Source organism: Poromitra crassiceps, assembly GCF_964638095.1.
Source record: "Poromitra crassiceps genome assembly, chromosome: 3".
Lineage (NCBI taxonomy): Eukaryota > Metazoa > Chordata > Actinopteri > Beryciformes > Melamphaidae > Poromitra > Poromitra crassiceps.
In genome coordinates this window covers 78,377,421-78,389,920 of record NC_139625.1, presented here as the reverse complement: position 1 = coordinate 78,389,920, position 12,500 = coordinate 78,377,421, and the positions used below count along the sequence as shown (strand labels likewise).

The 12,500-nt window shown below is 44.8% G+C and overlaps 1 protein-coding gene across 1 annotated transcript in view; it reads right to left on the bottom strand.

Annotated features, from left to right (window-relative positions):
* Positions 1-12,500, bottom strand: part of ahr2 (aryl hydrocarbon receptor 2) — a gene marked incomplete at its 3' end in the record, with an annotated part of 96,125 nt that overhangs the window by 77,139 nt on the left and 6,486 nt on the right. Inside the window, exon 2 of the mRNA XM_083633167.1 lies at positions 3,653-3,840. Coding sequence (XP_083489293.1) covers positions 3,653-3,840 — 188 coding nt within the window. The remainder of the gene's footprint in view (positions 1-3,652; positions 3,841-12,500) is intronic.

Below are 12,500 nucleotides of genomic sequence, written 5' to 3'. Positions count from 1 at the left end.
GTCAGAATACACCTCAGTGCCTCAGCTTCTCTACACACTGCTGACAAACATGTCAGAATACACCTCAGTGCCTCAGCTTCCCTACACACTGCTGACAAACAGGTCAGAATACACCTCAGTGTCTCAGTTTCCCTACACACTGCTGACAAACATGTCAGAATACAACTCAGTGTCTCAGTTTCCCTACACACTGCTGACAAACATGTCAGAATACACCTCAGTGTCTCAGTTTCCCTACACACTGCTGACAAACATGTCAGAATACACCTCAGTGCCTCAGCTTCCCTACACACTGCTGACAAACATGTCAGAATACACCTCAGTGTCTCAGTTTCCCTACACACTGCTGACAAACATGTCAGAATACACCTCAGTGCCTCAGCTTCCCTACACACTGCTGACAAACATGTCAGAATACACCTCAGTGCCTCAGCTTCTCTACACACTGCTGACAAACATGTCAGAATACAACTCAGTGTCTCAGCTTCCCTACACACTGCTGACAAACAGGCCAGAATACACCTCAGTGTCTCAGCTTCCCTACTAGGGATGTTCATCAATTATCGAAAATCGATAATCGATCGTTAAGGATTGGAATCGATCCTGTGGCATTTGGATCGATTTTTTAATTATTAAAAAAAAAAAAAAAAAAAAAAAAGTTTTTTTTTTTTTTTTTTTTTTTTTGGACTAGGTTTGGGTGGAATTCGTTCCTCCTCGCCCCACTCCATTGCACAGCCGACTAACGTGAGGTGGAGCTTCATATAGTCTCTAGTTTTCTGGCTGGGCATGGGCCTTTGTGCCAACAAAACTGTTTTAAACATGAGAAATTCACACCGGCATGCGCCGGGGACAGCAGTGTTGGAGAGGAGACACATTGAAATAAAGAGTTCATTGAGGAGAACACGTTGTCTTTCGTATTTTCTGCCATAGGCATTCATTTTGTTAAAAAAAAAAAAAAAAAAAAAAAAAAAAAAAATGAAAATATTGAAAATTTTCTAAGTATTAATAAAATCGATAATCGATAATTGATCGTTAATTCTCACCGATTATCGATTTTGGAAAATTTTCAAAATGAACATCCCTATTCCCTACACACTGCTGACAAACAGGCCAGAATACACCTCAGTGTCTCAGTTTCCCTACACACTGCTGACAAACAGGCCAGAATACACCTCAGTGCCTCAGCTTCCCTACAAACTGCTCACAAACAGGTCAGAATACACCTCAGTGCCCCAGCTTCTCTACACACTGCTGACAAACATGTCAGAATACACCTCAGTGCCCCAGCTTCTCTACACACTGCTGACAAACATGTCAGAATACACCTCAGTGCCCCAGCTTCTCTACACACTGCTGACAAACAGGTCAGAATACACCTCAGTGCCTCAGCTTCTCTACACACTGCTGACAAACATGTCAGAATACACCTCAGTGCCTCAGCTTCCCTACACACTGCTGACAAACAGGTCAGAATACACCTCAGTGTCTCAGTTTCCCTACACACTGCTGACAAACATGTCAGAATACAACTCAGTGTCTCAGTTTCCCTACACACTGCTGACAAACATGTCAGAATACACCTCAGTGTCTCAGTTTCCCTACACACTGCTGACAAACAGGCCAGAATACACCTCAGTGTCTCAGTTTCCCTACACACTGCTGACAAACAGGCCAGAATACACCTCAGTGCCTCAGCTTCCCTACACACTGCTCACAAACAGGTCAGAATACACCTCAGTGCCTCAGCTTCCCTACACACTGCTGACAAACAGGTCAGAATACACCTCAGTGCCTCAGCTTCCCTACACACTGCTGACAAACAGGTCAGAATACACCTCAGTGCCTCAGCTTCTCTACACACTGCTGACAAACATGTCAGAATACACCTCAGTGTCTCAGCTTCCCTACACACTGCTGACAAACAGGTCAGAATACACCTCAGTGCCTCAGCTTCCCTACACACTGCTGACAAACAGCCACAATCCACCTTTCAGACATCATCCATTCATCCCAGATGGAGCGATTAGTCTGTTCAGGGTTAGGACTAGTTGCAGCGCGCACACCTTATGAAATGACTTTCATAAACACCCATTTGCCAAACATGTCACTGGTCTAGGAACTGAAGCTAAGTTGCACTCATTGGAGTCAGCTGAATATGTAAATATAGGCTAAACCAGTGATTCAACCTTTTTCATATCAAGGACTCAAATTTTGAGATTTTGACTAATTTTAAAGCTAAGAATATTGTTATTCTCAGATATGAATTTGTCCAGAACCAGATGACAACTATGATCAAAACATTACTCTACTCTGCCCTTCACTGACGGGATTCTGGGCCAAAATATTTGACTGGTACTCTAAGGCCTACAAAATAGCCCTTCAGCATAAATAGCATAATAAAAAAACAGTATTCTACATTCTCTAACTGCGCCCACTTCTTGTAAATTAAATAATGACGTTTAACACTTCATCAATTTGCGTGGGACCCCCTACAGTAGAACCCCCTCAAGGACCCCTGGTGGTCGCCGGACCCCCTGTTGAGAAACCACTGGGCTAAAGTAAAGGCAGGCATGTGTGGCTGTGACATTTGCCCCCATGCCATTTTCATTAACCGTCTGCTTCCAATAACATCCACAACAAAACTACAATTGAAGCAAGACAGCTGTCTCTGCTGTTAACTGTTTCTTTAGCCATGTTGTCTTTGAAAAGCAGATTGTTGATGTCAAATACCATTAAAAATAAACATAAACAACTCTGGTAAAACCCTGGAATAGGACCGTGTAACATTAACGGAATAAGTTACTTCAAAATAAAAGCCCTGTCATTATCTATTCACTCCCATGTCAGACCAAACTCAATGGAAGTTCGTACAAATGACAAACACACGGCGACCGTTAGCTTCATCTCCAACAAGTCTGGTTGTTTAGAGCAGTGATTCTCAATGTGTGATCCGGGGACCCCCAGGGTTCCTTGAGTGGGTTAAATAAATTATCCTGGGGACCCCCCCCCCCCCTTCCCCCCAGGATAATTTATTTTCACTATAATTCCATCCAAGTAAAACAATGGTCCATTTCAGGGGATCCCCATGAAATGGATTAATTGTTAAATGCATATAATTTAATTTAGACAAAGTTAACACAATTAGAGAATCTAGAAGTATGACTGCTTTGATCATAATTTCACACCTACAATACAGACGGTCAGAATAAAAGTATTTTCAGATTTGGCTCAGAGAGACGAAATCTCATCAAATGGGGCTGTGTGACCCAAATGTGTATTAAATTAGGGGTCGTTCACATGAATCTTGAGAATCACTGGTTTCCCATTCCTCAAAAATCAGTGTTTTGTAGCAATTAACACCCGCACCGTGAGTTCAAAAAGCCTTCACTTTTTATAGTGAAGTGTCCCGCGCAGTGCTACGCAACCTTGCCTTACTCAGGAGCCACATTGACAAAAAAGATGCTTCGCAAGAGCCACAATCCAAAAAAAGTCCCTTTCCTCTTTTTGTTTGTTTAGATTTTTTCTTTCTTTCTTTATTTTAAGTAGGATTAAAAGAGCCAGAACTATCCAAAAAGGAGTGACATGGGCCTCGGGTTGAGTATCACAGCGGCTAAAGCTTTACGCAGATGACTGTCCACTGTGCGTCACTTACTGTTGAAGTAGCTCTTGGCCTTCAGGTAGCCCACGCTGAGGCGAAGCACAGACAGCTTGTCAAGCCGCGCCCGCACCTCCTCACTGAATGGCAACAGGCTGGTCAGCTTGTCCAGCTCGCCGTTCAGACGGTCGCGGTGACGCTTGGACGGGTTTGACTTGATGCCATCGGGAGGTGGCGGCTTGGGGCTGTGAACAGAGAGAGAAGAGGGTTAAGACACAAAACATGGGAAAGACAAGGCAAAAAAGGCTAACTTGTAGGGATGCACCGATCGATCGGCACGTGACCGGAAATGGCCGATTTTCACGTGATCGGCCTCGATCGGTGATCTGTTCCGGTCACTCTAAATAGCCGATTCTGTGAGCCGATTTTCACATGACGTGCGCGCACCCCAAAGCACCGAGACAGGCACCCAGCCACCACACCACACACGCCAGCATACCTTCCTCGTTGTGGATTTTTTTCACCGTCAGTGAAGTAGACAAAGCTCGCAGTTTGTCACACATGCTAGTCGAAAATAAGCCGTGGAGACAGAGATGCGGCCGTGTCCCGCTCGGCTGGAGTCCAGTCAGAGCGGCTCGCTTCACCTCACTGGCCCCTCTCTCTCTGCTCTCTCTCCCCGGGAAGCGGTGCTCCAGCAACCCGCCACCGCGCACAGCCGGCTTGGCGAGGTGAACGCGAGCATTGTGTCGAGTATAACCATTCCCCGACCTGCTTTTCCATTCCACATCAGCGCTGCTGCCTCAGCCTGTCAAGTCATGTTGTAACGTGACGTGGATACAGGAGAGACTATTTGTTTCGTATTGCAAATAGAACGACATGAGAACGACGGACATAATAATAAAAATGCATCGGACTCACAAGTGTGCAACGTTTTCTGTGCGTGACGATATTTTTTCGGATGGCAGATAAAAATACGCATACCAAACTTCGGACTGTGTGTAAACTCCGCCTGATATTCAGACTGAAGATCGTTACTGTAACTCATAAACTCATTTCCCCTCTACTCAAGAGGACTGGTCTGGAGCCAGTCTATAAACTCCTTGTCCATGGATCATTTTGATGTTCTGTTGCACCTGTTTTCTTTTGGAAAAGTAAATGCATGATAGCTGTGGGATATAGGCTATTGGATTTAATTTAATTTTTGTATTCATTGTATTTGCACAAAAAAGCTCTGTCCAGTAGCCTAACCTGGAACACTTTTATTTTGAGATGTGTTTGAGTGAGAAGGTTCTACTTCATGCAAATGATAAGAATTGTTTATTTGTTTATTTGGATCCCCATTAGATGTAAGAATTGTTCTATGAATCTTAATTTTTAAACAAAGTTACAAAAACGTTTGTGTAAGCTGTCAATTGTTGTTTTTAGAAAAAACCAGGTCGAAACCTGGCATAGCCCCGGTGCATGGTATCGTCACGCATTTTTTCCAAAGGTGGGTTGTATCATTTTAGATAGTTATTGTCATGCTAATGCCTGTGCAAGTGGTCATTTTTCTGATCAGTTTGTTTTTAAGTACGTATTTGACATATAAAAAGGGATGATTGACAGCTGTGGCAGCCAGTCTCAAGCCATCATCTACAGGCTACAGGCTCTTCACCTTATAGATCTGTTTTAGATAGAGAAGACACTGCTTGGTAAAACAAAAGGAAGACACTGCTTGATCTGTCTACCAGACTGTATATCGATGGACCGCAATAAAAAGGACATTGTTTTGAGAAAGCTGCGCGAAGTTGGTTGGGGACTTAAGTAAGTTCAGAAAATAATGTGTTTTATTAGTTACTCCAGCTACGTTATCGTTTATTTTAATACACAATGGTTTTAATGGAAGCAGACTAGCATTAACCGCTTGTCTGTTTTGCCGGTTTTTGTCGGCTTCATATTACTCTAACCTAACAACCGATAACGATAGCTGGAATAACACAATAATAGACACATATTTTCAGAACTTACCAGGTTTTCCAACTACCTGCATATGCCAGGAAATGTGTTTTATAATGTTAACTCCCGGGTCTAACCATAACATGGGGCCTACACAAGTGTACACAACAACCAGCCAATAGCTAATCGCTAACGCGTTAGCGTTAGCTTACAGACACTGGAGGTTTTATTTTTGGTATTAAAGCAATAAACGTTTTTATATAGATATCTCAGGGAAGTGCTTTGACTGTGGGGATGTTCGTTCAATCTTCACAAGCTCCTCTCTTAGCTGGATATACAGAGAAGAGACCAGGCAGGCTGGCTAACATTGTGTAAAACAGAAGGAACACACTGCTTTATCTGTCTACCAGACTGTATATCGATGGACCGCGTTAGCTAGCTAATTAGCCATGTTAGCTGCCTCAGTAGGTAACGTTAGCCTATAGAGTATTTATCTGACGTTTATGTTAGCTACTCCTCAAACCTGCGGGTGGAAATGGTTTATGCGATGCGATGTATGTTGAAGCAAGACAACGTTTTAATGTACCTTGAATTTGACAAATTACGACGGGTCGTGCTCACGCAGATCTAAGCCTTGGCCATCCTAGGCTCAACGCGAGACTCATCAGTCATTCGGATGAGTCTTGCGTTGAGGCTATGGCCATCTGTATTTTTACAAACGGCGAAATATTCCCATACAGCCAACGTTTTTAGATGGGGGAAAGTTCAGGGGGGTCCTTGCGTTCTCCTGCTTTATCACACACATTATTGTAAACACACAGGGTCCTCTCTACTGTGCGTCTGGCATGCAGCAAGGGGGAGGGGCCGCGTAAGCTGCATTCTGCAAAGCGACCTGGGCACGTTGTTTTGGGGAAACAGCTGATACCCTGAGGAAGGTATGACGGCAAATCTTAGTGGGGCAGCGGCGCCCTCTAGTGGCCGGCCGCCATTTAGTCTGCTGAAAGGGTGCATAATAGTCTTGGCGACATGCGGGAATGTAAGGCCCCTGGTGCATTACCAAGCACCGGGGCCAAAAATCGGAATCGGCAAAAATCGGTATCGGCAAGTCAGACTATTCAAAAATCGGAAATCGGAATCGGCCAAGAAAATGGCAATCGGTGCATCCCTACTAACTTGTATAGCACATTTCATTCTTGTTGGTGTGCAACATAGCACCAGTGCCCCGACAACGTTTATCTGAATGCAGCTGCTGACACCACTGCCCAACCACTAGGTAGGTGGCAGGCAGTATAGAGTCATAAAATGTGCTGCCAGAATGAGTTGTTGACATTGAACGTAGAGTGTTTTGAACGTAGAGGGCACTTATGCGGCTGAAATGATACAAATGGTACAGTGGTAACAGTTTGGTCTCAAATGTGGAAATTCTGACCAGAATTCTTCACACACCACCCCCAAAGTCATATATATTGGTTAAAAGCTGAAAAAAAGTGTTTTGGGGGTAAATTACACTTTAAGTGTGACTCGAGCCCAAGTCACAAGTCCATGTCCCCATCTCTAACTCTAAAGAGGATTCATCTAAGGTCTTGATATGAAAAAGGTTGAGAAACAGTGTGCCAGTGAAGGCAGCGCTCGCTCAGTGTTGAGCAGAGAGGTTGACTGAGTGTAAACAAGTGGACTGTCCCTTTAAGAGAGGACAGACGGTGTTTATTCCCCACGGGACACTGTCTCCAGACGCCGTCACCACGGCAACCAGGTCAACAACCTGATGTCACCTGTTTGTTCCACACACCTTGTTTGTCACCTCTGTGTGTGTGTGTGTGTGTGTGTGTGTGTGTGTGCGTGTGCGTGTGCGTGTGTGTGTGTGTGTGTGTGGGTGTGTGTGTGTGTGCGCGAGCGCGTGCATGCGTGCGTGTTGCCTATAGAACAACCAGAAGCAAGAATTCTTCCTGAAGAAGTTTGAAGTTTGATTAAAACAAGAAAAAAAAGATCTAAATCTAAATATTGAAAATCTGCAATTAAAATCTTTATAAATCACATTTTAAATATACTAAATTAAAAAAAGGAATATCAGCAGTCTATCAATTAGGTCTGCACAATTAATCTAAATGTAATCAATATCGCAATATCACCGACTGCAATTTTCAAATAGCAGGAGGCACAATATTTGTTAAATGAAGAAATCTGTGTCAAAATACCATTTTAAATGAAATATCATCGTACTGCAGAGATGTCATACTATCAATATCAGTATCCATACTGTCCTTAAAGAGGACATGAGACATTTGAACATATGACTCTAGTTCTAGATTTGCTAGAAAGAAGAACAACATTTCAGCTTTTTGTAGTAGTAAGGATGCTCTTCCTCCCAGTTCCCCGTGACCAGGACTCATACCCCACCGACTTCCCACCCGCAGACACCAGGACTCATACCCCACCGACTTCCCACCCGCAGACACCAGGACTCATACCCCACCGACTTCCCACCCGCAGACACGGCCAATTGTGTCTGTAGGAACGTCTGACCAAGGCGGAGGTACCGCTGCCGGGAATTGAACCTGGGTCTCGGCGGTGGTAGGAGAGTCCTTTTACCTCCACACTGCCCAGACGCCCCGAAGAATGATTTTTGAGTCCATCATTTCCAAAACAAAAGGACCCGTCTCCATTGAACTCAATGGATGCTGAAATCATTGCAGCTTAATATGTCAGAAGTATCCTGAAGGCAGATAGAAGCTTATTCTAAGCTACTCATTTGTCTCCTGTGTTTCCCACCCTGACCCTGCTTTGTCAGATTTTGGTTTTCTGGAAGCCGTGAAACCGGATCGAGATAAAGTGGATGGGATCGCATGTCGCGGTCACAGTGTGGCGCTCTGTAACGGGACGCCCCGCTAAACCCGGCACCTTCACCTCAGATGACCTGTTTCCCTCTCCTTCACCCGGGAAGGAGAGGGAAACAGGTCATCTGAGGGTTGACAACTGCCAATCCCTTTCGGTGTTCCAGTGCAGGGACCCTCATTAATGTTTTGGTTGCACCTGTATTTACCCTGCCTTTTAGACACAAAATGGCTGCTGTGAAAACGGCCCATTCTCCCTGGTTTTACACAACTAGGGATCTCGTGCGCTACGCACGCTCGATTCCTAGCTCGGCCGATGTGCAGCCTCACCCGTCCTGCAGCTTTTCAAAACCAGGCCTTATTCAGTGCGCCGGGATGCATCTCCGTGGTGACACAGCGCGAGCTTCGCTGTCTTGCCCCTCTGTCTTCATTGTCGACGATAACGTTATCTGACCTGGCTAACAGTGGATACTCCGCTTGCTTGTTGTCTACCGAGCTCAAAGTAGTAGGCTACGTTCTTTGTTTTACCCCCCGCTACAAAAACAACTCTCTTCTTCTGACGTTCTTTTGTATTTCGCGCTGTGACCGCCGGAAGTGTTAACACGACCCGGAAGAATTTGGCCCACCCCCACATATGAACATAAGGTGAATACCTGAATATTATTCTCCGGGGCGTACGAGCAGGCGAGGAGAAAGAAAGGAGCAGACAGAGGGGCAAGACAGCGAAGCTCGCGCTGTGTCATCAGGATTCCCCCTCTCTCATCTCATCAACAGCGCTGTGCTGAAGACAATTCTTTCATGTCCCAAAAGTGAAAGGAAGAAGTGGCCAAAACAGGGGGACTGAATGGGAAACTATCCATCAATCAGCTAAATATATATAGTAATTTCCATGTTGCCAGACACTATTGACAGTATGAGCCTCCCAGCCGGCAAAACAAACCGTTTTATTAGCGAAGCGAACGTGTATTGACGATGCGGTGCGAGCTCCTTTCCAAAGCAACTCTCAGTTGTGTCTGCATGCTCAGACTTCTCCCTCTCTCACTTGCACTCTCTCTCTCTCCCTCTCTCTCTCACTCTCTCTCTCTCTCTCTCTCACTCTCTCTCTCTCTCTCCCTCTCTCTCTCTCTCTCTCTGTCTCTCTCTCACTCTCTCTCCCCTCTCTCTCTCTCTCGCTCTCTCTCACTCTCTTTCACATCTTTGCCAGTCGTCTTCTCATCCCCTCCTGACTTACATGATTTTTTCTTCTAGGGCTTTTCTGACTGGACTGGAGTCGCTCCGCGGATCGGAGCTTGGAAGGGAATAATGTGATTGGTTTACTGGAGATCACCAATCCAACACTTCCACGTGAATAATTTGACACTTAAAAAGGCGTGGTTAAATGGTTAGCGCATTCTGGCGTTTAGCGTCAAGGAGAAATTAGGGAATGCGCGTGACCACGCCCACTCATAGCGCTGGGCCCAGCCATAATCGCAAATTTAAGGCCGGGGGGAGAATAGAGCATTATGTTCTGCAAATCTCTCAGGCTCATTCACACCCATCCAATTCCAAGCAGCAGAGAAAACAACTGGAGACAGTGAGTCAGTCAGTCACTTTTACATTCACTTCACCTTTCGGCCTGAGAAACAAAGCTGTAGTTTCCTCTTTGTCTGATTTCCCCGTTTTTCTCTCCAAAATAAATATGTCAAGTGTCAACCAATAGCTGTCATTGTGGTTCTTAGGACCCGCCTCCTGTCAATCACAACCCAGATGAACCAAAGTGAGATTCTTCGAAATTCTTCCTCCAACATGAAAGAGATTGAAACTGCTGCTCTGCTCCTGCGAGGAACTGAGAGTCTGATTCAAAATGACAGAACAGAAAAACAACAAAGAGAAAGGAAAAGTATCAAAATATGCCTCTCAAACATGATACAAGCAGAACAACTATCTACAGTGACGGAGAACAAGAAGGGAAAGCAGGAACTAAGCCGAAACTCCAATCAGAGTGGAACTGCCTTGCTCAAGGGTCTTGCACCGACAACCGAACTGTGACAAAGCCTTGAAAAAAACATGTTTTTTTTGTTTGTTTTGTTTTTACTTTTTGTGTAATTTTATTATTACGGTTATATGAAGTTAATCAATGTTTCATCAATGTCAAATGCTGTGATACAGGACATCAGATGTTTTAACTACATGTTGTAAACATTATATGTACGTGTATCTGTCCCTACACAAATGAATAAATAAATGAAATGTTAAATTACTCCCCGCCCCTCTATATCTCTCTCTCTCTCTTTCCCCCTCTCTCTCGCTCACTGTTACACCCCTGCATGGCTGCTGGTTTTCAGTTTTTAGTCAAACAGAGGTAGAGAGAGAGAGGGACACAGAGAGAGAGAGAGAGAGAGAGAGAGAGAGAGAGAGAGAGAGAGAGAGACCTTGCATCACCAAATTAGATTCAGATGTTACTGTAGTTCAGGTGAGGCCAATTTGAGGAAGGTGTGTGTGTGTGTGTGTGTGTGTGTGTGTGTGTGTGTGTGTGTGTGTGTGTGTGTGTGTGTGTGTGTGTAGCGCTTTTATCCAAAGCGCTTTACAATGTGCCTACATTCACCCATTCACATACCGAAGGCAGCAAGCTGCCACGCAGGGTGCTGGCACAGCCATCGGGAGCAATTCAGGGTTCAGTGTCTTGCCCAAGGACACTTCGACATGCGGACTAGAGGAGCCGGGGATCGAACCACCATCTTTCTGATTAGTGGACGACCCACTCTACCTCCTGAGCCACAGCCACATCCATTACTTAATTAGTTGTCAACTATGAAATTAATCACCAACACTTTTTTTGATAATCAATTAGGCTAATTGGTTTGGTTATATCTCTGATTCCATTGTGAGATGTGAATATCTTTCTGGTTTCTTTACACCTCTATAACAGTCAACTGAATATCTTTGGGTTGAGGACAAAACAAGACATTTGAGGATGTCATATTTGGCTTTGAGAAACACTGATCGTCATTTTATAGACCAAACAACTGATCGATTAATCGAAAAAATAATAAATAGATGAATCGACAATGGAACCAATCGCTAGCTGCAGCTCTAATTTGGAGTGAAATTCTCTCTGGCAGAGAATCTGGTGCTTTCAGTCAATGTCACTTGATTCATGTCAATATGACTTCTTTCAAGAAATCATCATAACACAATGAAGACAATCTGGAAACAAGAAACTTTCTCCAAGACAATTTCACTTTGACCAAGAAAATGTCCTGGAGAATAGTCACATTTGTTGCAGCCGGGGGGAAAAAAGAGGAAAGAAAGAAAGAAAGAAAGAAAGAAAGAAAGAAAGAAAGAAAGAAAGAAAGAAAGAAAGAAAGAAAGAAGAGTTGGGAGCGTGAATTCGCAATAGCTGCGACCACATAATGCAAATTTCCGAAATGCAGGATGGCAGGGGCCAGCCCACCCCACTCTGCCTCTACCACCCTGCATTTAGAACCCTCCCCCCCTCCACTCTGCCTCTACCACCCTGCATTTAGAACCCTTCCCCCCCTCCACTTCCCCCTTTTAGTCAAATAGGCATGAACACAAACACACACCTTCACACACTCGACATGCCATTTCAGCCTCCTAGGGCCAAAACTGTCCCCGCTAAAGGCTGGTGAACTTTTTGTGGACCGACGGACCAACAGAGAAAACTCCTAAAATAAGCTTGACAACTCTGGAGACAAGATACAATAAGCGAATTATTGTGTCTGTCTTTGCAGTTGAACCGGCTGAACTGTAACAGTAATGTCAGTGTGTTATACCCCCCTCCATCCCATAATAACACATCTGCTTCCAATAAGAAGCCAGAACCAAACATGATGTGAAATCGAGGAGAGATGGCTATCGCTCCGCCATCCGCTGCATTCCTGACACACACAATGAGCCCCGTACAGCCAGCCCAACGGGGCGGCCATGTTGTTCCTGCTCCACTATCTACCCCCATCTGTCTGCTCACAAAGGCCCTGTGTCTCACCGGGGGGGCAGGCGTGCGGGCGATGACACCTTTTCTGCACAAAGTATACTGAAAGGTGTTTTGGCGTTGGTTCCCCTCTGCGGTCTGCACTTATGATAGAGGAAGCAGAGACGAGGAGACAGCCAGTGATATTCCACTGATGGGGGGTGGG